Raw genomic sequence first — 24,147 nt, forward strand, 5'->3', positions numbered from 1 at the left:
GCCAGGTAACACACTTGCACCTATGTGCCAGACATTTTACTCCATTAGTTCACCAAATAAATCTATGAGGTAGGTAATGTTATTATGATCATTTCAGAGGGGAAGAAACCAAGGCTTGAAGAAATGAAGTCTCCAGCCCCTTAAGTGGTAGAACAGAGTTGAACCCAAGTGAGTCTGATTCTAGATCCAGCCCGTGGCAGACACTGACTGCCTGTCTCACATGGGTACCCTTCCTTCCCCGAACAATCTCATTCAACCTTTTTTTTTAAACGATTTTATTTATTTATTTGAGAGAGAGAGAGAGCACGCGCGTGTGCACAAGCAGGGGGAGGGGCAGAGGGAGAAGAAGAAGCCCGATGCAGGACTCCATCCCAGGACGCTGAGATCATGACCCGAGCCGAAGGCAGACACTTAACCACCTGAGCCACCCAGGCATCCCTCATTCAATCCTTTAAACTATGGTGGCTACTACTTAAAAAATTATGTTGCATCAAATTTTTTTTAAAAGATTTTATTTATTTATTTGACAGAGATAGAGACAGCCAGCGAGAGAGGGAACACAAGCAGGGGGAGTGGGAGAGGAAGAAACAGGCTCCCAGCAGAGGAGCCTGATGTGGGGCTCGATCCCGTAATGCCAGGATCACGCCCTGAGCCGAAGGCAGACGCTTTAACCGATGTGCCACCCAGGCGCCCCTGCATCAAATTTTTTGACAGTTGCCTGTGCCCAGGAAGGGTTGGGCTGTCTCTCTTGGGAGTGAGGTCTCCATCTCTGGAGGTATACAAAACAAATCAAGACAAATGAAAAGTTCTGGGAAACAAGATGGGCCTCCTGCTGCCCTTCATTATCTGGGGCTGTTCAGCCCAACTTCCTCCCTGGTCAGTGTGTAACAGTCGCTGGCCACGTGCTGTCTAACGTTCTAGTACTCCACTTCCTCTCTCTCTTTTTGGCCCTGGCATTCTTCCTCTATCCCAGTCCCTCCTCCTTAGCTACCTCCCCTGTGTCCTGGCTGCCCATGATTTCTTGCATTTTTACTATGAGCAATAATGGGAGTGGGAGTGTCTATCTCTCTTATCAGGCTGGGAACTCAGACACAGGCCACGCAGAGGCCTCTCTGGAGCCCCAGCCTTTTGCAAGACGAGGCAGAGCATCCTGGAAATGCATGATAAAGGCTTGTGGAATGGGGGTAAAAAGCCTATTTGTCCACCATTCATTTATTTATTTATTCCTTCATGTGTATTTATTGGTTAGTTAGAACTTGAACCCAGGATCTTCTGACTGAAATCTATGCTCTTCCTTCTGCCCCAGACTGTGAGTTATGATAGTTCCTATTAATCCTAGTTTGTCTTAAAAGGCCCTGAAGTGTGAGGATGTGTCTCCACCAGGGTGTCTGATTTGGGAGGAAAGATCCTCCCCAAGGACACTGGGGGATGTTCTGAGTGTTCTAGAGTCATGAGGTTTTTCTGTCCTAGAGTGCCATCCAGGTTGATGACCCCCGTGGGGGGAAATGTGAGGAGCATCTCCCCAGAGATGAAGCATCTGGGGGATCATTTCTGAAATCCCAGGCACCAGACTCAGGTCACTGCCCTCCTGCCTTTGTCTACACCCAGCTCCATGCCTGTTTCAAAGGCATCCAACCGTAGAGGGGTCAGATGATAGCATTTGTGGGGAAAATGGAAACCTTAGCCCTCAGGACTGCTGGACACTCTTGTTTTCCTACCCTGGCAATTCTTATCTCTTTTTAACATTTTTCTTGAGGCTTAACATAAGACATGGTCAAGTTCACAAATGTCTAAAGTAGAGGTTGACAAGGGCGATGGCCCTCTGGTCAGGATCTAGGACATGCCCAGCTCCTGGCAGTTGCTTGGCCAACTGATGCTCCCCTCCCTCAAGGCAACCACTGCCCTGACCTTTGTCATTATAGCTGAGTTTTACCTGGCTCTGAACTTCACATAAATGGGATCACAGAGGGTGTCCACTCTTGGATCTCGCTTCTCTTATGGTGAGGAGCAGGCGTTGCTCCTTTTCGTGGCTTGGTAGTATTCTTGGGTACCATTTTTTATGTTGCGGTGAAATACATATAACATATAACTTTCTTTAACCATTTTAAAGTATGTAATTCAGTGACACATAGTACATTTAATTCACAATGTCGTGCAACTTTCACTGATACTAGCTCTGGAACAGTCGCATTTGCTTAAAAGCAGACCCCATTCCCATTAGCCCTCACTCCCCACTCCCCTTCCCCCAGCCCCTGGCAACCAGTATTCTACTTTCTGTCCCTATAGATCTGTCTCTTCTGGACATTTCATACATGATGTGGCCATTTCTGTCTGGCTTCCGTCACTCAGCATATTGTTTTCAAGGTGTATCCATGTTGTATCCACCTATGACTACTTTATTCCTTACATCTTGTTTATCCATTCATCCACTGGTGGGCATTTGGGTGATTTGTACCTTTTTGCTGTTGTGACTAGTGCTGCTGTGAACATTCGTGTACAAGTTTTTGTTGAATACCAGCTCTCCATTCCCTTGCGTATATGCCTAGGAATGGAATCGCTGGGTCACATGGTCATTCTATGTTTAGGTATTTGAAGAGCTGCCAGATGTGTTTTCTGTGGCAGCTGCACCATTTCACATTCCCGTCAGCAATGTATGAGGATTCCAATGCCTCCACGTCCTTGCAAACACTTGGATTTTATCATCATCGTCGTTATTATTCTTGTTATTAAAACCTCTGGGTACCAGTTTTTCACCATTTGTCCATTTCACCTGTCAGTGGACATTTGGGTTGTTTCCCATTTGGGGCTATAGTGAATAAAACTGTTTTGAGCCTTTTTTTTGTACATGTCTTTTAGTGACTATACCTTATTCTCCCCCCAGTAAATGCCTAGGGGCGGGATGGCTTAGAGATGGGGAAAGAGATGGCCAGACTGTTTTCCTGAATGGTCTGTGAGGGAGGCTGTGACAGCTTCATTCTAAGCAAGACTTTGATTTCAGCCTTTTTAATATTTGCCTTTCTTCCCTCCGTCCTCTACCCCTTTCACCAACGCTGTACATCTGTCAACATCCATTAAGCGTGCGTGTTGAGAACATTCTGGGTGCTGGGGAGGAGAACAAAACTGCTGGTCCTGGGTGTGCATCTCTCCCAGTCTGGGACTCAAGGGAGCCTGAGGTCCCCGGGGCTGTATGCTTTATCTGTTAGTTAATATCACCCTTGCAACAATTTGGGACAAAGTCTGAGTAAATGCATTTAATAAATGGGCAGGTGAGATTTGGAAAAGGGGCAGATTCAGTGTTCAGCACCCTGGCCGGGATGTGAACCCAGGACATCTGACTCCAGGCCCTGATATATTCATTCATCATTCATTTGTTCATTCACCCCCTCAGGAAACACTTCCTGACAACTTTCCTGGGCCCCTAAGAGGTCTCAGTCCTGGTTCCCAAGGAGACCTCAGTATGCAGGAGGAAGAGCTGTCCACGGATGTCCCCCCAGCCCTGGGGAGTGAAGGTTGGGCTGGAGGGTGGTTCCGGGAGCTGGAAGAGTTGGGAGTAGAGGAGTGAGGGCTTTGTCTGGGGAGACAGAGAAGATATCCTCGAGATATCCTTGGAGCTAGGGTTTTGAGGAGTGCACAGGAGTTCATCAGGCAGATGATGTATTCAATTCAACAAACACCTCCAGCCAAATCCTCTGTGCCAACTTCACCCTAACCTGTTCCCAAGGAGTCCCCAGGGTGGGAGAGTCAGAACCTGACACAAACTCCCCAAAAGGTCAAGGATGAGGGGAAAGGAGAGGTGGAGCATAGAGATGCCCTGGAGGGGAGGAACATGGGTGCTCTTCAGGAGACCAGCAGGGGTCTCCTGGGAGGAGGGTGTGGCTCTAATTTGCTCTCCCAGAACAGAAGCAGCAGGTGCTGAATGTTTTTGCCTTGGAATATATTGCTTGGGTTAAATGAGGCCAAGATGACATGATTCTGCCTCAAAGAGATGCTTGGGCCTGGTGCAAACCACCTCCCAGCAGTGGAGCTTCAGTTTCCCCAGGTGCATAATATGGGAGGATAAACACTCACCCCACCCTATGGGCCTGGTGGTGTGGTGGTGATAGAGGAGGACTGATTTGTTACTTGTGGATGGAGGTCCATGCATTTGAGACATTTGAGACCTGTGAACAGAACAGGGAGGTCCTAACCAGATGTGGAGAGATCTAGGAGGACTTCCTGGGGGAAGCAGCACTTGAGGCAGGACCTAAGAGAGGACAAGTCCGGGACAGTGCAAGGAGGAGGAGGAAGAGCACTTCCTGTGGGGAGAACAGCATGTGCAAAGGCCCTGAGGCCAGAACAGACTGGGTGTGCTGGAAGACTACAAGACCACAGAGTGGCTGGATGGGGTGACTAGGAAATGCAAGAGGGTGCGGCCAGGGAGGCTGGTGGGGGTTGGGCCACACAGGGCCTCTGGGTCACAGGAAGATGCGTGGATTTTAGTCTGAGCGCCATGGGGACACATGGAGAGTTTGGGAGCCAAGGGGATATGGAACTCGAAGTGTAGAAAACAACCGTAAGCTGGTTCCAAGCATTTTATAAGATTAACACATGTCACTACCCATTCCATTGTACAAGTAGGGAAACAGGACTTGACGGGGTAAGTGACGTGCCCAGGATCACACAGCACGTGGCAGACCTAGGGTTTGAATGCAGATGCCCTCAGTTTTAGGGGCTGGGCTCTTAAACACTTAGCCAGGAGCAGCCTGGTCCTGGTGCTGGCCGCCTTGCCATCAGGTCCTTCTGCAAAATCGTCAAGATGCGGCGCGGGGAGGTGGGGAGTTGTGAGTGGAGGAGGCCGCATTTTGTTTATTATCCAGTCCTCTGCGAGGACCCTCAGCCCCTCCCGCAACCCCACCCGCAACCCCACCCAATTAATGCAAAGACGCCGCCAGAAATGGCGATTTCCTCCGCTCTGCTCCAACCTGCACGGGATCCGCCCAAACTCCACCCCCAAGAAGGACTGGACGAGACAGCATTACGGACACCCAATGGTAGCTCAGGATACAAGTTCCCGCCCCTTCCTCTCCATCAGGCCACTCCCTAACCCCCAGGGCAGGCCCCAGGTTGAAAGCCAGTGGGAGGGAGGTGGCTGGTTGCACTGGTTTAGGTCCCCGAGGGTTGCAGAGGACCTGGAAGTGGTACTTGGAGCCAAGATGGAGCACACCATCTTCAGAAATGACGTGCGTCCCTTCCCTCTTCCCACACACGTGTGTGGAGTGCACATCGTGCGCCAGACCCTGTCCCAGGCCAGCAGCGGTCCTGCCCTCAGGAGCTCCTAGTATAGTGCTCTCAAGAGGGCCGAGGGCTCCCTAATTTTTCATACCAGATTCATTCATTCATTATTCCGCTTGACATATGTTTCTTGAGTGGGAAGTGACCTGCCTGGGTGTCTTGCAGCCTTGGAAGCTGGTTAGAGGGGACAGAGATGGGTCCCGATCCGGCTTTCCAAGCAGTGCCATGTCCTTACATCCAGACCAGAACCAAGTCAAAAGGGCACCATTGTACTCGCATCTCCCATCCCACTAATTACTGGACAGGAAACACAAAGCTGAGGACAGCGCAGGGGTCAAGGGTGCAGACCCCAAGCCTGGTGGGGTTCAAATCCCAACTATGTCCCTCCCCAGTTGCGTGACTGCCCTTTGCCTCAGTCTCCCCACCGCTTGGACCCTATCATAACATCCTCCACCCAGTAGGGTCTCAGTGGAGATTAAATGATTTAAAACATGAAGCAGGATCCAGCCCAGCACATGCTAAACTCTCACCAGATTAGCTATTCTTGTAATTTATCGTTTTGCTTTGGAAACCGACTGGCCGCAGGTAGCTCTCTTGAGTAGACAGCTGGCAGTGACCCAGCGGGGGTCTCCCCAGGGAGACCACATCCAACCCCAAACCTGTTTTCTGATGCATCGATTTTAACCCCAATAAAGTTGACATCCTGTTCCTGAACATAATTAAACATTGATTCATTTGGACTTTGCCATTCTCCTTTTGCATCGTGAATCAGTGTGTGTATATCTGAGTCTCAACATTTTCATAGGACCCTGGAGTACTTGGGAGCTCCGGGCGCGCAAGGGGTTGACACAGACCGGCCCGACAGTGCCTTAATGGTAGTCCTAGAAGCACGAGACGCTGAAGCCCTGAGTTCAAATCCAGCTCTGCCTCATACTGCCTGTATAGTTTGGGCAATTACCTGGGCATCTCTGATCTGCAGTTTTCCCGCTTGTCAAAAGTGACAGCATCAAGGCCCCTTGGCAAATGTTCCTTGCCACCCGTATCCCCCACCCCGCCATGTCTGGGTACAAGTTCACCGGTCTCCAGTTGATCTGCAGTGGGGAAGCAAGATTCAAAGGGGTGGTGTGAATGAAGGTGCAGCCCTGGGCTGGGACACAGTGAGGGACTTGTTTGGGGGCAGTGGTGGCAGCGGGGGACTGGAGGCTAGAGAGGGCAGAGGCTTTAGGTTCCTACTGATCCCTCCCCTGAGCTGGACCCAGGGTCAACAGTGGACGAGACTCACATACTCTTGGCATTTTCACATTGGACATAGAATCACCTTGGTTCCCAGAGTCATTCTTTTCTTTGTGCTTCATTTTCCATCTGTAAAATGGAAATGATTGTACATACCTGGGGGGATGGCATGTAAGGTACAGGGAAAACCCAATAATAATTGAGAGGGAGTCCTTGTTTTGTTTTAAATTATCATTTTAGGGGATTTGGGAGTATAGGGATTAAGGACCCCAATGGGCTGCCTGGACTTGAATCCCAACTCTGCCATTCACCTGCTGTGTGACCTTGGGCACCTGGCTCACATTTTTGTTCTGTTTCCCTCTCTGTAAAATCGGTTAAGAAGATTAAATGAGCGAGCATTTGTAGAGTTCTGCACAGTGCAAGTCTCCCCTTGATAGGGTTCTTGCCTGCAAGTGGCCAGTCAGGCTTGGGATCACCCTTTGGCCCAGTGCTGCCACCTGCTGGTTACTCTGGAGACTTTGGACTCGGTCCCGCCCCCACTCCCTCTAGACCTATCTCATCTCTGGATCCAATCATCCTCTTTCATTGTTGGGCCTTCTCAAGCCAATCCAATTCCTTACTTCTTGGAGTTAGTCCCTTGCAGCCCTGCAGGTCAGCGCTGGGGACTTGAAAAGGGCCAGCACTGCCCTCGGTCCCATTAGTTCTCTAGGAAATAATCACCTTTTTAATCCCTATTTTATAAGTGATAAACCAAGATTGCTCTCATTGATTTTTCCTTGTGACCACTGGCTTGAGGGCCCCAGGTAGGTCCAGCAAGAGGTACAGCCTCAGAGCATTTGCTCTCACCATGTTCTCTGCCAGGAATGCCCTTCCTCCAATTTCTACTGTCCTTAGTGGGATGTCCTCACTCTCCAGCTTCCATTCTTCCAGGAAGCCTTTCCCAACATCCCAATCAGAGCCTCCTTCCCCCAATCCTTCTCCCTTCCTTTATCCCTGTCCTGCCCTTAGAGATTGGGTTCTGTTGCCCCACATCCTCTTCCAGACTTCAGATGGGCCCCAGGACTTTGGGCATTACATGCACTTGGGTCTGGATCCACGCTGTGTCCTTTGGATGAATGATTACATGAACATCTATATTTAAGAAAGGCTTATTCTGAGAGTTGGCGCAACTTTGCTTCACATCCCTCTAACCTCTCAGGAACTTGGTCTTCCTGTCTATGAAATGAACATACTATCACGCCCACCTTACTTTGCAAAGGATTAAGAGAAATAGCATTTATCAGGCGTTCGGCACATTGCCAAGCACACAGTAGGCTTTCTGGAACCACGTGAATACTCTTTTCCGCTCCACTCAGGAGAACCTTGAATGCAGGATCACCTACTTCTATCTACTTCATCTCCTTCAGTACTCTCCACTCCCACCCCACCCCAGTACCCAAGCCATCAACAGCAGAAATATGAGAAGAGGAGAGTGTATGGCAGTTCCAAGGGCTCTGAATTCCATGTTCCCTGCACTTACCATCGCTTGCTGCCCTGCTAACAGGGACTATAGTTGGGGATGGACAAACATGTAGAAGGCAGACCCCTGGGCTTGAAGTCTTGGTTTTGGTCCTGGGAACCAGGTGGCCCTTCACCCTCTGTCTACACTCTGGACCCAAGTGGACATACCCCATCTCATGTTGATTCTATCCCATTTGTATCACCAGCCAAACCTCTCCCCTGAGTTTCAGACTCAAGTATCCAACTGCACTGGGTATTCCCATTGGGTGCCTTGCAGGCATTTCCAACTCAGCAAGTCCAAAGCACAGATCTGTTTCTCACCCTGAGATCTGCCACTTGTCCTTCAGTATGGCGGATGGCTCCACCATCACCCAGCCTCCCAGACCCGCAAATCTGGACTCATGCTGGTCACTCACTTCTCTTCCCTTATCCCCGCACGTCCAGTTCATTGGCCGGTCCTTTAGGCTCAGATTCCAAAATGAGCCTGAACCATCCCTTCATTCCCATAGGCGCTGTTACCTGCCACCTGGATGCTGCCCTGGCCTCCCACCACCTACACTCCTGCCCCGACTGTCCCTGCTCCCTTGGCAGTCTCAGAAGGATTCTTCTTTTTTTTTAATTTAAATTCAATTAACCAACGTATAGTACCTCATTAGTTTCAGATGTAGAGTTCAGTAATTCATCAGTTGCGTATAATACCCAGTGCTCATCACATCACATGTCCTCCTTAATGCCTGTCACCCAGTTGCTCCATCCCCCACCCAACTCCCCAGGGATTCTTAAATCATAAGTCAGATCATGTCCTTTCTCTGCTGAAAGCCCTCGTTCATGGCTCTCATTGCCCTTTGAATAAAGCCCACACTCTTCCCTGTGGCCAGGATATCCCACGTGGTCTGCGCTCCTGTACCCCTGCCCATCTCCTCCTCCTCTTTCCCTCCCTCCCTTCTTTCCTCCCTCCCTCCCTCTGACATACTAGCTCATTCACATTTGTGGAGTGCCTACTGTGTGCTGAAACCATGGCACGGGGTCGTCACCCCCCATCAGTGCAGGTGGGGCATCAGTGAGGAGTCCAGGGGTGGGCGAGACATGGGTGAGAATGAGGCCTCATTGACAATAAGATGCCCATGGAACCTCAGGTCCTGCTTGACCTATGTTCTTCCCCAAATGGTGGAGGCCCAATCTCTCCCTTCCATTCACAGTCTTCCCCTCTCTCTCTCCTGGACCCTTACCCACACCCACAAGCCCCTACCCATCTCCCTTCTCTCTCACTCTGTTCCAGCCACACCAGCTTCCTTGGTATTTCTCCAATACACCAAGCATGGTCCTACCTCAGGGCCTTTCCACCTGCTCTGCTGTCTTGAATGCCCCTTGCCTATCTCTCCCCATGCTTGGTCCTTCCTCCTTTGGGTCTCAGCTCATGTATTGCCTCCTCTGCAAGCAGTTATCCCATCCTCCACCATTCCTCTCTATCGTGGGACACTGCCCATTTTCCTCATAATTTTCCTTTTTTTCTTCTGTGCATGCTTATTCATTTGTTTCCAACTTTTGTGCCAGGAACCACGTCACTCAGTAGAACCTGATGATAAGAGTAATTCCCAGCATCCAGATGGTGCCAAATATGCTTGCTGAACACATTGATTGACATCTAATTCATATCTTTCCCCTCTGTGGAGCTCTGTATAGTACCAGAAACATCAGATATACCCAGTAAGGATATTATTTGGAAATTTATTTGAGGAGCAAGTACGGTTACCCTGGATTGGGGCTCTAGAAGAAGCTCTGACCACTCCCCATTAAAAAACTGAAATCAGTAGGTGCTGTGGAAGGGGAACTTTCTCATCCAAAGTTCTTGGCATAGGAGATGGGCAAGTCCAGGCCCCTGGGAATTGCCAGGAGCTCATTGGCTGGGAGATATGTGATTGTTTGTGTGTGTATGTGCTTGTGTTTGATGTGTGTGTGTCTCTTCCCGTGTGTGTGCGTGGAGGGGAGGACTTGTACTTCTCACCAGTCTGTGTCCTATCTCCCATTATTTGTCTTTCAATAACTTCTCTGTGGATTTCATAAGATGGTAAAGAGATTGAAACTTCAGAAGCCAAGAGAAGAGAGATGGAAAGACAGAGGGTTAGTATGAGTTTGCAGAAGACTTGAGTGTAGATGCATAGTAAGAGGAGCCAGGGAAAGAGGGAGCTGCAGAGAAGAGAGTGCAGGAGAAAGATGGAGGAAGCATGGCATAATTAAAGGGAGGGCTTGGATAGCTCAAATAAATAGCTTTGGAATTATCAGAGCTGTTGGTGGGGGCAAAATGGACAGTGGGGCTTAAAAATTAGTTGGATCTGAATGATCAGTTTATCAGAGACTTTGGCAGATAGAGGGAGATGACATGTGGGTAAAAGAGAACAGGAAAGACCAGTGCATATCAAACATATTGAAAGAATGTAATTCACATTCACAGATTAAACAAGAAACGTTATATAGGCATCCCAGCTGATTCAGGAAACGTAATTGCTAAAATTCACCACCCACGTGTGATAAAAGCAAAAAATGCTAGCAAACTGGAAATAGAAGGGGACCTCTTTGGGTTTCCATTAAAAACCTCCAGCAGGGGGCGCCTGGGTGGCTCAGTAGGTTAAGCATCTGACTCTGGGTTTCTAGTCGGAGTTGTGGAATCAGAGCCCCAACTGGGGCTCGGTGCTCAGTGCTGAGTCTGCTCAGATTCTCTCTCCCTCTGCCTCTCACCCATGCTCTCGCTCTTTGTCTCTCAAACAAACAAACAAACAAACAAATAAATAAAATCTTTAAAAAAAATCTCCAGCAGATATATTTGTGGTGATTATTGAAATGCTGTCTTTAAGATGTGCAGACAAGGCAAGGATGTCAGTTTCTATGGTGTCTGAGATTGTGCTGAAGGTACTGGCCTGCACCATAAGGCAGGAAAAATAAATGGAAGGTGCAAGAATTGGTAAGGAGGAAACAAAACTGTCTTATTTTCGTTACTGCAAAGGAAAAGATAGATTAAGTTGCAGAATTTTAAATTAAATCCATAGACACAGAAAGCAGATTGGTGGTTGCCAGGGGCTGGGGGAGAGGAGATGGGGGAGTGACTGCCAGTGGGGATGGGGTTTCCTTTTGGGGTGACGGGAGCATTTTATTACTAGATAGAACTAGTGGTTGCACAACACTGTGAATATAAAAAATGCCACTGAAATGTACACTTTAAAATGGTTAAAATGGTAAATTTTTTAATTGGTATTTTACAGCAATAAAAAAAGGAATTTAAAATTAAGAGCTTCCTAGATACTCCTGCTCTAGGAGGTGGCACATAATTTCCTCATCTTGAAGGTGGGCTTGGCTTAGTGATTTGCTTATAAAGAGCAGAGTAGGGAAGGAGAAAAAGAATAACTTGACAATGGATAAACTTGGCAGACAGCATCTTACCCGATGATTAAAGTTAATATCCCCTGTGATGTCATGTGGGCATCAGGGACCTCCGGTGACAATGAGGGAACCCCATCTCCGTGATCTTCCCCCCAAAGCCCATAACCCCAGTCTAATAATGAGAAAACATCAGATAAACCCAAATCAAGGGACTTTTTGCATAATACTTGGTGAGTACTCTTCAAATGTGTCGAGGTCATGAATAATAAGGAAAGACTAAGAAACTCACAGAGAGGCGGAGACCAAGGAGATAAGATGATTAAACACGGTGTAGGGTCCTGGATTGTCTTATGGACTAGGAAGAGAACATTAGTGGAAAAACTGGTGAAATATAAAGTTTGCAATTTTGTTAATAATAAGTGTCAATGTAAATGTTTTCCTTTTGACATGTATATCCTGTAACCACATGTTAGATGTTAACATTAGGGCAAGCTGAGTGAAGAGTATATAAAACACTCTGTACCTTTTTACAGCTCAGTGCCTCTATGACCTTCTGTATATCTAAAATTCTTTCAAAATAAAAAGTTTATTTAAAAAATTAAGAGACTCTGTTCAGAAAATTATACCATAAATAGAATGAAAGCAAGCCACAAAATTAGAGATTTTTTTTATAGCACAAGTTAAACTAACAAAGGATTCATATCTAATATGGTTAAAGAACTACGCATCAATAGGAAATGACACATTTTATTTATTTGTTAAAAGATTGATTTATTTATTTGAGAGAGAGAGTGTGAGCATATGAGGGGGGAGGGGCAGAGGGAGAGAGAATCTCAAGTAGACTCCCTGCTGAGTGCAGAGCCCAACAATGCAGGGCTGGATCTCACGATCCTGAGATCATGACCTGAGCCAAAACCAAGAGTCAGACTCTTTAACAACTGAGTCACCCAGGTGAGCCTTTTAATCCATTTTTAAAAATGTGACTATTGGGGCATCTGGGTGGCTCAGTTGTTTGGGTGTCCAACTCTTGATTTTGGCTCAGGTCATGTTCTCAAGGTCATGAGACTGAGCCCTACATTGTTGGGCTCCATGCTCACTGGGGAGTCTACTTGAGATTCTCTCTCTCCTCCCTCTGCCCCTCTACCCCTTGTATGTGTGCGCGCGCTCTCTCTCTCAAATAAATAAAATCTTTTAAAAAATGGATAAAAAACTTGAACAAGCATTTCACCCTAAGAAGAAACCAATAATCACATGAAAATGTTTCCCTCATGAGCAATGAGAAAGTAAACCAAAACCAAAATGAGGCACTAGTTCTCCCCCTCCATTCTGGCATGATTCAAAAACTGGGAGTATTCCAAGTGTTGATAGGGGTGTGGAGCAACTGAATGCTTATATGGTGCGGGTGTGATAAAAATAGTTGGAGGCATGTCAAAAAACAATTTGATGTTATCTCGCGAAGCTGAGCATGTGGGTGTCCTACAATCCAGCCGTTTTACCCATGTGCACCAGCCTACATTTCTGAGAATGATTATAAAAGTTTGTGGGGTTTTTTTGGGGAATAAACTCAAAGTGGAAGCAATCTTAAGGTCCACCAACTGGAAAATAGATAAATGATCAAAGGTATAGTAAATCAAGGGGATAATGTAGAGCAGTGAAAAATGCATATATTACAGCACACACAGAAACGTGGATGACAATCAGCAGAATCATGTTGACCAAACAAAACAAGTTAGTAAAATATGTGATAATTTTATTCTAGTTACATGAAGTCCCCAAACACACAAAACTAAACCATGTATTGTTTGTTGATAAATATGTGGTAAAATTGTAAAGAAAAGTGGGAGAATGAAAAACAAAATTTGGGGTAGTTCTTTCTGAGGGGAGGGACAGTGAGATAGGGGAGAGACCCATGGGGTCTTGGACTGTGGTGATAATGTTCTTTGTTCAAGCTTGTCATTGCCCCTTATTCCTTATCTAGAGCTGATCAGTATGTAATAAAAATTGAAAAAGCAGTGAGAGTTACAACAGTGGGTAACACACATTACTATTCCAAGTTCTTTCAGCTGTTAGTTTACATAACATCTGCAATTCTGTGAGGCAAGTCCTGTTATTGTTTCCATTCTACAGATGGGGAAAATGAGGCGTAGAGTGGCCATATGACTTGCCCAAGGTCATGCTAGGGATTAGAGGCAGAGCTGGATTTTAAGCACAGGCCTCACTTGCAACTAATTCCATGTACATTCTGTGTTTATGAAGCTCCTTCATGTGTGCTGGGGGGCAGGGGATTCTGTGGGGCTCAGCTTCTAGTGCTGTTCTAGGCACTGGAGATACACACTGAACAGGTTTGCAAGACCCTGACCTACATGGAACTACCCATCTAGATAAGTGGGGAGGCCTGGAAAGCAGAGATATTTTGGGGTGAGGGCTGAGTCAGGGGAAGAGTTAGGGGCTGGGGAGTTCAGAAGGTAGGGTCAGTGTGGGGGAGTCAGGGAAGGCTTCCTGGAAGAGGGGATGTTCAAACTGGGTAGTGATGGATGAATAGGAGTTTGCCAGTTACACGAGGGAGTGAAGGATGGGATCTAGTCTGAGTGTGTGCAAAGATCCACAGGCTGAGTGGCTTAAAAGGTGAAACATACTCAGAGGGAGACCTAGACATGGAGTGGCAGAGACACAGAGACACTGGACAGAGAGCAGCTCAGAAGGAGACACATGACCAAAAGAGACGGGGAGACAAAAAGGGGAACAAAGAGACACAGGAAGAGAAAGAGATAGAGAAACAGTCAATGAGAGACACAGATCTAGAGACAGAGGAATAGAGGGAAAGCAGACAGACAGCAAAGAACTCAAGAGAGAGCCAGAGAACCCACAGAGTGACTCCAGGAGAGATGAAAACACGCAGAACCAGCAGGGAACCTGAGTGGGGCCGCTCTCTGTCCCTCTGGTCGGAGAGCCCTGGGGGCGGGGAACCCCCACCCGGCTCCGGCCCTTTAAAGCTCCCCCAAGCCTGCAGCGCCCCCGCCCCATCAGGCGTCCCTGGGCTCCGCCCGCCAGCCCCACATCAGCGCCACGTCAGGAGCTGTCCGCACCCCCGGTGCTGAACCAAGATGGCCGGCGGCGGAGGCCGGGCCCCGGCGTGAGCAGAGCGCGGGCTGCAGCCCCGGCCATGCCCTAGCCCAGTGGCCGCTAAGGTCTACCTGTCGGAGCCGGCCCGCCGGCGACCCCGGAGACATGTCTCTACTTTGCGTTGGAGGTAGGAAGAGAGGCTGCGGGGCTGGCACCCGGACCGGGCTCGGGGTCCTTGTGGATGCGGCTGGGCTCCTGAGGGGGTGACCCGAGTACACGAGGCTGGACTTTTGAGAGGGGAGCTAGCCCTTGTAGACGGGTCAGGGGGCCTGAGGGGGGTGATCCGTGCAAATGTAGCTGCGTTCTCAGGGGGTCCTGGTGGCCGCTGCTGGGGGTCGTACGGACGTGGCTGAACGTGGAGGTCCGTGTGGACGCCAGCAGGGATCTGAGGCTCTATCTGGCTCTCTAATCTAGACTGGGGAGTCTGTGTAGACCAGGTTATTAGCTGTGGAAGGGGCTGGGCTGGGTAGTTCGAATGAATCGTGTAGGGTACTTGGAAGGAGTCCTGTGAGGTGGGCTGGGCTGTGGGTTTTCAGGGACGTGGACTAGGCTCGGAATTCGAAAAGGGGTGAGAGGGAGGGATCTCCAAGCCCTGAGCATGTAAGATTTGGGTAAGAGGGCTTGACCATCAGGCCAACGGCGAGTTCTAGGAATCTCCCAGCCTTGAGGGCGAAGAGTCCTGGGAAGGGGCTGGGGAAGATCCTTCCCTACGTCCTGAGAGGGTTGTGACTGGGGTCTGGGGGCGCTTTTCCCGTTAGCTCTTTGGACTCCCGAGTGGGGGCTGGGGGAATCGTCTGAGGGCCTCCCCACACCCCGCCCCCTCCAGCACTCCTAACCGCGTAACTGGCCTTCCCCGTAGGGAGCCGAGCCCTCGAGGATGCAGTGCCGGTCTGCACCCCTCCCGGCATCCTCACCTCACCCACTTTGCGCCGAAGCGAGGGAGGGAGAGGTGGGGTGGAGCTATTTTGGGGCCCGAACGCCATCTGCACCGAGGCCCACGCCCAGGCCCACGCTCTGCGTTGGGGCGGGGGGAGGAAAGACACAGGAGGGGCATGATCGCTGCCCCTCACTTCTGAGGCTGGTTTGGGGGTGAACCCAGCCCATCAGGACTCAGGCGTCCTGGGCATTCCTGCTAAGAACTCAGGCTCTGGGAGACCTTGGGCGTCAGTGGTGGTGGTGGTGAACAGGGGCTCAAGGCTTACAGAGGTCTCAACCTTGGGTTTCAAGGACTGGGGTCCACCCCTCTCACTCACACCTACTCCCTCCAAGAAGGCTGAGGTTGGGGAAGAAGTGTATTGGTCAGGCCTGAGATGTCAGGCTTTGAGAGACCTTAGGCAGCGGGGACTGTGATGTGTGTGTGTGTGTGTGTGTTTGTGTGTGTGCGTGTGAGAGAGAGAGAGACAGAGACAGAGACAGAGACAAAGACAGAGACAGAGAGCTAAAACCCCAGCTTCCGCCTGGACCCCAGTGAACAGGCCCAGATCTGGGAACCGCCCCCACCACCCCTCCCCCTTCCTCCCCTCCCCCTCTGTCGCTCCATTCACAAACCCTGCCCCGCCCGCTCGCTCCCTGCCGCGGCGACTTCCAGAGTGCTGTCGCACGGGGCTGGGCAGGCGTGGACGCGGGTGTTCTTAAAGGGACAGGGACCTGCTTTCTCTGAGCTCGTTCCTGACCGTGCCTGATGGTGACAGAAGGGCCCATAGATCAAAAGCCAACTACCCCCTGACCTATGGAGTTAAGGGAGTGGGGAGGTGGAGGTCCCCCTGGAACCGCCAAGGGCGAGGCCTAAGGGAAGGCGGAGGTGAACGTACAAACCCTCTATTGGCCTCTTCCCCTCCTCTAAATTGCCTAGCAGTGGGGGCCGGGGCAGGGGTGGGGGTGGCTGGCACTGGAGGAGGAGGTCAATGTGTGTTCCTTGCTGATTCTCTCCTCTGCTCCTCCCACTCCCACCCTACCCTTCCTCACATCCTCCAAGTTGGGTTCCTCTGGAAGGTTTGCCTAGTTGTGTGTGTGTGGTGGTGGGGGGGGGAATCTCACCATTAACTCTGACGCAAACTGGAGGCTGGACTGTGGGGGTGGTGTGAGGGGGGGCAGTAAGAAGGGTGAGGCTTCCAGAAACGGAGGCCTGGGGGAAGAATTGTGTTGGATGATTCTGTGGAACTTACAGGAAGGGAATCACCAGCAGAGTGGAGGGGTGTTGCTGGGAGGGGCAAGGCTATGGGTGGAGTGGGAAGTAAAGCCCTGAGATGTATGGGGGGTGGAATAATGCTGGGAGAGGCAGAGGGGGAGACCAGGAGAAATGGAGAGAGGGTGAAATACTGGGGGCGGGGGTGAGGCCCAGAGTGGGGAGGCCGGGAGAGTAATGGAGTGAATGAGAGGGGAGAGGGGATAGGGGAGCAGTGGAGCTGGGCTGGGAGGGCTTTCCATGGGTCTGAGCTCATCCTTGGAGATGAGGAAATACCTATACCTCCAACCAGAGGCCAACTCATGTTTGCCCATATCTGTACACACATGCACTGAAAGGTTCATACACAGACTCACCCTGTGTGGACAGAAATGCCCAGGATCCACCAAGTCTCCATGAAGACCACATGCTTGTGAAAGCACACTTATGGACACATGTGCACATTCATATGTGTGTGTGAACACACACATGTATATGGGACACAGCCACTCTGCCACATAGACATGGCCCCCAAAATATAAGCATGTGTGTTCACATGCATGTACACGGACATGGATGTATTCAAACAAGTTTGATGCATGTTCACATTACCCATGTCACAGAAAGATCCACTCATGCCCTGACATACAGGCACGTACCTATGTATACCTGTTAGGGCCCCAATCCCAAGAAACATACACGGGTACACATGAGCATATGCCAAAGCCACATGTGTACTTGCATGATGACACTTGCCCGGACATTCAAAGCAGCCCCTTTGAGCAGGTGAATGATGTTGTGTACACACAAGTAAACAAATACACATTCCCTACAACTGTATAACACACATCCATACATACACCACAACGTGTTTCTAATTAACGTATCACCTGCAAGCCCTCATATACCTAAACTTACACATACTAGCATGTCCCACATTCAGTCACATTGCACTCCTTAACACATGTACAGATCAACACCTGCATTCAGATGGTACACACAAGCATATGTCCCTCCACGCACACATACACACACACCCATGTATACCTACCTGCCTGCCCTGGTAACACTAGCAAATACACATGCAAACACACACACGCAAACTCTTGCATCCATACCCGACACCAACACATAGGAGACCACCTTATACTAGTCTTGCCTCTGCCCCTTCTCATTTCTTTATCTATGTGGAGTCCCATTGCCCCTCCCCCACCCCATCCACTTGCTAGGGCTTGGCAGAGTCCTGAGGCTGCAAAATGCCAAGTTCCACCTGGTTCCTTCATGAATTCATTCATATACTTACTCAGCAAGCCTTAGTTGAGCACCTACCCTATGCCAGGCACTGTTCCTGGAGACCCAGTGCTATTCCTGGCCTCATGCTGGTGGGGTCAGAGTGGGAGAGACAGGGAAGGGCTGAGGGAGCCAGGGAAGGTGGTATCCAGGGCTTTCTTCCTTTGGGAAGCCTGCCCTTATCGCCCCCCAACACACACAACATTTACCTGGGTCTGAGAAGATGAGGGGGAGCTAAGCAGAAGGGACATGGTGCTCTAGGTGGAGAGAATGGCACGTGCAAAATCATGGTGCTGGGAATTCAGGTCTAGACCTTCCTATGTACCTTACGGCATTTTGCCAGGCCACTCAATGTTTTTGAAGGCTCCATAAATATTTGATGAATGAATATTGCATACAATTAGTAAATGCATGTGAGGGTGAGTTTGCCTCAAAACTAATAATATCAACAACAAGCCCCATTTATCTGGCATTCTGTAAGTATGGTGTTGAGGACTCTTATGCCCATTGCCTACTTTAATCCTCATAGAAACCCGTTGTAAGGATGAGGAAAACTGAGGCTCAGGGAGGATCAACAACTTGCTTAGTGCCACAGAGCCAGAGGTGTAACTGACTCCACAGCCTACTGGGAGTTGGGGATGAAGGTTGAGCCTCTTCTTGGAGGAAGAGAAGCCAAGTTCCTTTCATGGGATGAGAATCTGTGCAGGGATCACCTTCTTCCTTCAACCACTCAATAAAGAGATGTGTCATTTCTCCCCATTCATTGTGGGTTTTCCCCTGCTCCTCTCCCAGGAAGCCCTCACAAATCCCTCTGCCCCTGGCTGCCCTGTTTCTGATCCCATGTAGCCAGAGGAGCTTGTATCTGGGTCTTTGCTCTCACTATACTTATAGGTTGCTCTCCAGGGTTGGCTCTGATTCATCTTCAGGGCTGCAATCTTAGCCCCTTCCCCAACCTGTACCTCATTTTCCTCCCACATACAATGGGCTTCCTCTCTGAGGTGCCAACCAGGACATACCTAGTCCAGCAGGCCTGGGTTTGAATCCCTAAAACCACAACTTCCTGGCAAGTCCTGTATCCTCTTCACTCCTTAGTGTGCCCATCTGTAGAATGGACACACTAATAGTACCTACTGCCTAGGTTTGCTAGAACTCTCCAGTGAGATGAGGCACGAAGAGCCCTTGGCATGATGCCTGGCCTGTGGAAAGGTTCCGTAAGTGTGAGCCGATGACAGGAAAAATCAATGATGGTGTTTTTATTAATGGGGACTAAAAGCTTTCCGTGGGTGTAGGACATTTCCTGAGAGCTCACTGCGTTCTCAGGCCTGAGGAGGGCTCAGTAGTACACAGGAGGTAAAAAGGCATGCCAAGTTCATTGGAGGTAAACGGGCAGGGACAGGGGTTCAGCACCGTGGACAGAGCAGGGACAGCTCCTGCCGAACTGTGGACAGCGCCCGCCTGTGCGGAAGGGGCAGATCTTACCCACGGGGCTGCTGGAGGAGGAAATTCTGTCGTTACTTCATTGAACACTATTTAATGAGCACCTACTATATGTCAGGCATAGTTATAAGTGGTGGCACCTGGTAAACAACACAGACAGAAATCCCTGTCCAGGTTCTTGGTGTGTTTATGTTTTACACTGAAGTCTTCTGTCGGGCTCTGGCTTATTTCTGTCAATGGAGGGTAAGAAACCTCTCTCCCAGATGAAAGCCAGTGGGGCCAGTGTCCTTACCACAAAGCTCACGTAGGCCATCGACATCACATATAAAACCACCAAACATCTTAAATCGATTTCTGAATTCTTTGTTTCCCTTCCCTCCTCCCCCATCTTGTAGTGTCTCCTGACACCCAGTAAGCATGTCCTGAAGGCAAGCTTTCAGGGGCTTCTCTTGATGGTTGGAATCTACTCTTCACCCGCCCCCACCCCAGACCTGGCAGGTCATGGAGGAGGTGCCCAAAGACTGGAATTCACCTCAATTAGAATCCAGGGTCGTCCAGACCAGGGGTATACATAGAACCCAACCAAATAATACAAATAGTAATGATACTGGTAATGGTAATTGCAAAAATATTGGTCATGACAGTGTAATAATGCCGATTCTAATAATGATGAAAAAGAAAGGGGAGCAGGAAGAGAAGGGAGTAAGAGGAAAGGAGGAAGGGGAGAAGACGCTACATTGATCCATTTCCCAGATGCAGAAACTGAGGCCCAGAGCCTGGCGGAGCCTATGGGAGTCCCCAGCCTGAGCCCCTGCTCCCACCTCCACCGATTCTACCCTGGCCAGCATCTGCCTGTGTAACCACATTAATCAAATTAAAGCGCCTATGGGGGCCCCCAAGGGCCGCGCAGGCTGCTGACAGTCGTGAGGCGGCGTCTCCCGCTGGCCTCTCAGAGGGGCCGGCAGTGGCACCTCCCCCACCCGCCACTCCCAGCTGTCGCGTCGCCCACGCCCTCTGTGCCCACTTTATAAATAGCCTTGTGCGTGTGACCAGGAGCCCGCGGGGGAGGGGCGGTGCTTCCGCCCCGGTGACCCCGATACTGCAGCTCCGCTCGAGTTCGAGCGGCGCCAGCGAGCATGGAGAAAGTGGCAGGGCAGAGATGTGATGACTATGGTGGTGAAGGCGACAGTGACTCGGACCGTTTACTGACGGGGAAGACAGAAAGAGATAGACTTAGTTCCTTCTCGCAGCCCCACCAGCCCCTCCTTGCGCCCTCTCCTTCTTTTAAGCTCCCTTCTCCTCTGAGCCCCACCCCTGATGACACCCGCTCCTCTGCCTTCCTGAGTCCCCTCCCCCACCAGACCTTCCTCCAGCTCCGGAGCTTCCTTCCCTAGTCCTCTCTCCACCCCATTGCCCCATCCCCGCCCCCAGTCTTCCTCTCCACTCTGAGCCCCTTCCTTGATTCCTCATTTCTCTCTGAGCCCCCTCTCTTACTCTGAGTCTCCCCCTCCTTCCTCTGAGTTCTCAGTGATGAACATACATTGAGGTCCTCATCCTGTACTCGCTGAAGGGGTCTGGGAGCCAGAGCCTGGACTCAGCTGTGAGAGCTAGAGCGCCCCCCCGCCCCCCCGCCCCCAATCACTCCGCTGCTGGTGGCCCCCAACTGAGCTCATTACCCTCTGGCCCACTGAGGCTTAAGGAGGAGGGAAGTGGGTAATCTGAGGGAGTGGGGACAAGAGAGACAGACAGAGACAGATGGGGGAGAAGGGGAGGAAGAGAAACAGAACCAGGAGGAGGAAGACAGAGACACTCCATCCCCCACCAGGAGGAGAGGATAGAGGACAGACCTTGGATGACTGGCCTCCCCTCTGAGCTCTGTCCCTGGTCTGTAAAAAGGAATACTGAGCAGGAGCTGCAGGCCAGCCCAGGCCAGGCCTGGCTGGACAACAATCAGCCCCTCATCTCTCCCTCCAACCCTTCTCTTCCAACTCTGCCTCTCCTTTTTGCTGGCCCTCCCTAGTGGACATCTGTGTGTCTCTCTCTTTCTGTGTCTCTGTCTCTGACGCTCATGACTTGTTGTCTACCCCCTCCTCCTCCTCCTCCTCCCTGCTTCTCTTTCTTTCCCCATGTTGATCCCTCCATGTGTGCGTGCCTTTCTCAGCCTGTGTCTCTTTCACCATTCTTCCTCCCTGCCCTGCCCCTGCCTCAGCATCACCCCCATTCCCAGCTTCACAGTCACCAGGTGTGCAAGCAGGAGCTCCCCCAGGAGAGAGGTCTGTAACTCCTGCTGGGTACAGACTTAAGTGTCCCTGAGCTTCACTCAGCCCCAGGGGTAAGAGGCTGGGTGGTTGAGCTCCCTGTGGGGTAAGTGGGGCTGAGGGTATGAGAGGGGGCCAGTGGGACAGGACCTGAGCATGCCTTCAAGAGAGGGTCCTTTGTACGTGCAGTTATGTGCTTTGAATGGGAAGGTGAAGAGGATAGCACATAGTGACTGATTTGGGGATGTGGGAGAAAGGGAGACAGAGACACAAAGATAAAAGACAGAGAGAATGCCAGATCTAGAAAAACAGAAAGGGAGAGACAGAGTGAGAGAGAGATGGAGGCCCAGAGAGGGGGATTCACTTGCCCAGGTTCACACAGCACTATAAGCTGAACCTGGCTCCACCTGACTCCATGCTGAAACTGTGCTCATCACTCCCAAAGTCCAGCCGAGGGCTTCCCTCTGCATTCTAACCTCCCAAACCCAAACCCAGATGTGATGAGGACAATGTACAACCCATTTGCATTTAAAGTTTGAGTTTTCTTGTGGGGGGTGGTTGGCATTGGCATAGGAAGCTGATCATTCTTCCTCCTGCTCTGCAATTCCGGGGAGCTCACTCAGTGATTCTGGGCATCAATCCCCCTCGCCCCAGCCACCACCAGACACGTACACCGTCTGTCTGCAACAGGAACAAACAGTATTTAATGACAAGTGTTTAGAACTACTCCACGTCCCCCATCCTCTGTTCATTGTTTTCATTCGGGTGCTCTTGGTTCGGTTTAGAACTACTCCACGTCCCCAATTCTCTGTTCACTGGTTTCATTTGGGTGCTCTTGCAAAACGGAAAGTCAAGTGATGAGGACAGAGACATGAACTCTAGATGGGAGGCCATGGCATTTGCCCAGAAGAGGGCTGACCTTGACCCTCAAAAGGAGAGAGAGAGAATAGAAACACAATTTTGTTTCTAGGAATTTATCCTTCAAATTACCTGCACATACTCATCAAGACACACTGAAAAACAGAAAGTTTCTACAGAGGGTGTAGAATGCTGCCGTTTGTGTAGGAAATAAAACAATGCACACATGCACTTGATCGCCGAATCAGAAACCATCTATCTCTAGCACTACAAGGAACTGGTAATGTTGATTGCACCAGGAGGGATCGTGAGGGCTGGGGTAGAAAAGAGCCTTATTCTCATTGTATGCCAGTCTCTTGGTTGCCTTGGATTTTGTAAAATGTGCATGTATTGCTTACGCAAACAAAAACATCCATGCAAAAGGAGAAAGGGAGAAGAATTGTGGAAAGCAGGAGAAAGGGTTCAGTTTGGGAGCTGGTTTTGGGTGGAGATAGAGAGTGAATGATGGAGAAAGATGTTGGGGGCAGCTGCAGGGTGTGAGAGATGTTGAAATTAAGTTTAATATCTTATGAGAAGAGCCAGTAAAGAGTGGAATTGCTTCAAGTCACTTGGGACTGTGGTGTGCTGTGAAACATGAAGAGACTGGACCACGTGGGACCCTGACATATATTCGGGTTTCACCTTTCATAAGCAAGTTGGGCTGGACAAGCTCTAACAACCTCCCAGCCAGGTCTGGGATGTCTCTGGACTGTTCTGTTCCACCTCGCCCAGTCCCCTTTGAATATTAGACCTCAAAATCCCTGGAACATTTGGTAGGCAGACTGAGCTGGATAACTGGGGGAGAAGTCTCACTGGCCTGGCAGGCAGAGGGGGTCACTGGAGATTATCTTTCTCCTCTCTCTCTCCCTCTTTCCCTTACCAACTGTTCTCTCTCTGCTGCAATCCAGGAGGGCTTCCTGTGGGAAGCCTCTCCTGTCCCCTGCCCAGCTCCTTCTTTTGGAACCTGTTCAATTGTGGGTAAAGGCACAATTGGAGGTGGGGGAGCTTTGGGGGAGATTGATGGGGAGGATGGAGGGGGATGAAATTATACCCAGGGTCCAAATTTCCTTCAACTTCTAAGTCTGCCTGTGCTTATCTGTCTGATGGCTTCTTTCTCTCCCTTTCATCCCTGCCTCCCTCCTCTCCTTTCTGTTTCTCTTCCTTTCCTTGTCTCTTTTCTCTGTCTTTGATCTCACCTCTTTGTTTTGCTTTTGTTTTGTTTTCTGTTTGGTCTCTTGATCTGTCTCTTTTGCTCTCTCTCTTTGCCTTTCCTTTTTGTCTCTTTCTTTCTGTGTGTCTCTCCTCTCTGTCTCTCTTGTTATATTTCTATTTTGGTGTGTCTCTCTGTGTCTCTGTCTCTTTCTTCTCCTTACTCTCTCCCCATCTCCCTTCCCTATCTCTGTCTCTCTCCACAGTCAAAAAAGCCAAGTTTGATGGTGCCCAAGGTAAGTGGCCTCTATTCCTGCCCTGTCCTGTGTTGTCTGTCTGTCTGTGTCTTGGAGAGATAAGGGAGGGGGTCTGAGCCCATAATAGGGGACTTGGGTTGCATGTCTGCGAGCAACACAGAGTGTCAGACTTGGCCTGCAATCCCAAAGTCTC

The 24,147-nt window shown here is 50.0% G+C and overlaps 1 protein-coding gene across 1 annotated transcript in view; it reads left to right on the forward strand.

Annotated features, from left to right (window-relative positions):
• The first annotated feature begins 10,875 nt into the window (after positions 1 to 10,875).
• The window catches only part of UNC13A (unc-13 homolog A), a 64,534-nt gene continuing 51,262 nt past the window's right edge, over positions 10,876 to 24,147 (forward strand). The window contains exons 1-4 of the mRNA XM_045778359.2: positions 10,876 to 10,911; positions 14,407 to 14,629; positions 15,362 to 15,451; positions 23,964 to 23,993. Of these exons, the coding sequence (XP_045634315.1) occupies positions 10,876 to 10,911; positions 14,407 to 14,629; positions 15,362 to 15,451; positions 23,964 to 23,993 (379 nt within the window). The remainder of the gene's footprint in view (positions 10,912 to 14,406; positions 14,630 to 15,361; positions 15,452 to 23,963; positions 23,994 to 24,147) is intronic.

This window comes from Ursus americanus, chromosome 14 (assembly GCF_024610735.1).
Source record: "Ursus americanus isolate L20-20 chromosome 14, mUrsAme1.1.p, whole genome shotgun sequence".
NCBI lineage: Eukaryota > Metazoa > Chordata > Mammalia > Carnivora > Ursidae > Ursus > Ursus americanus.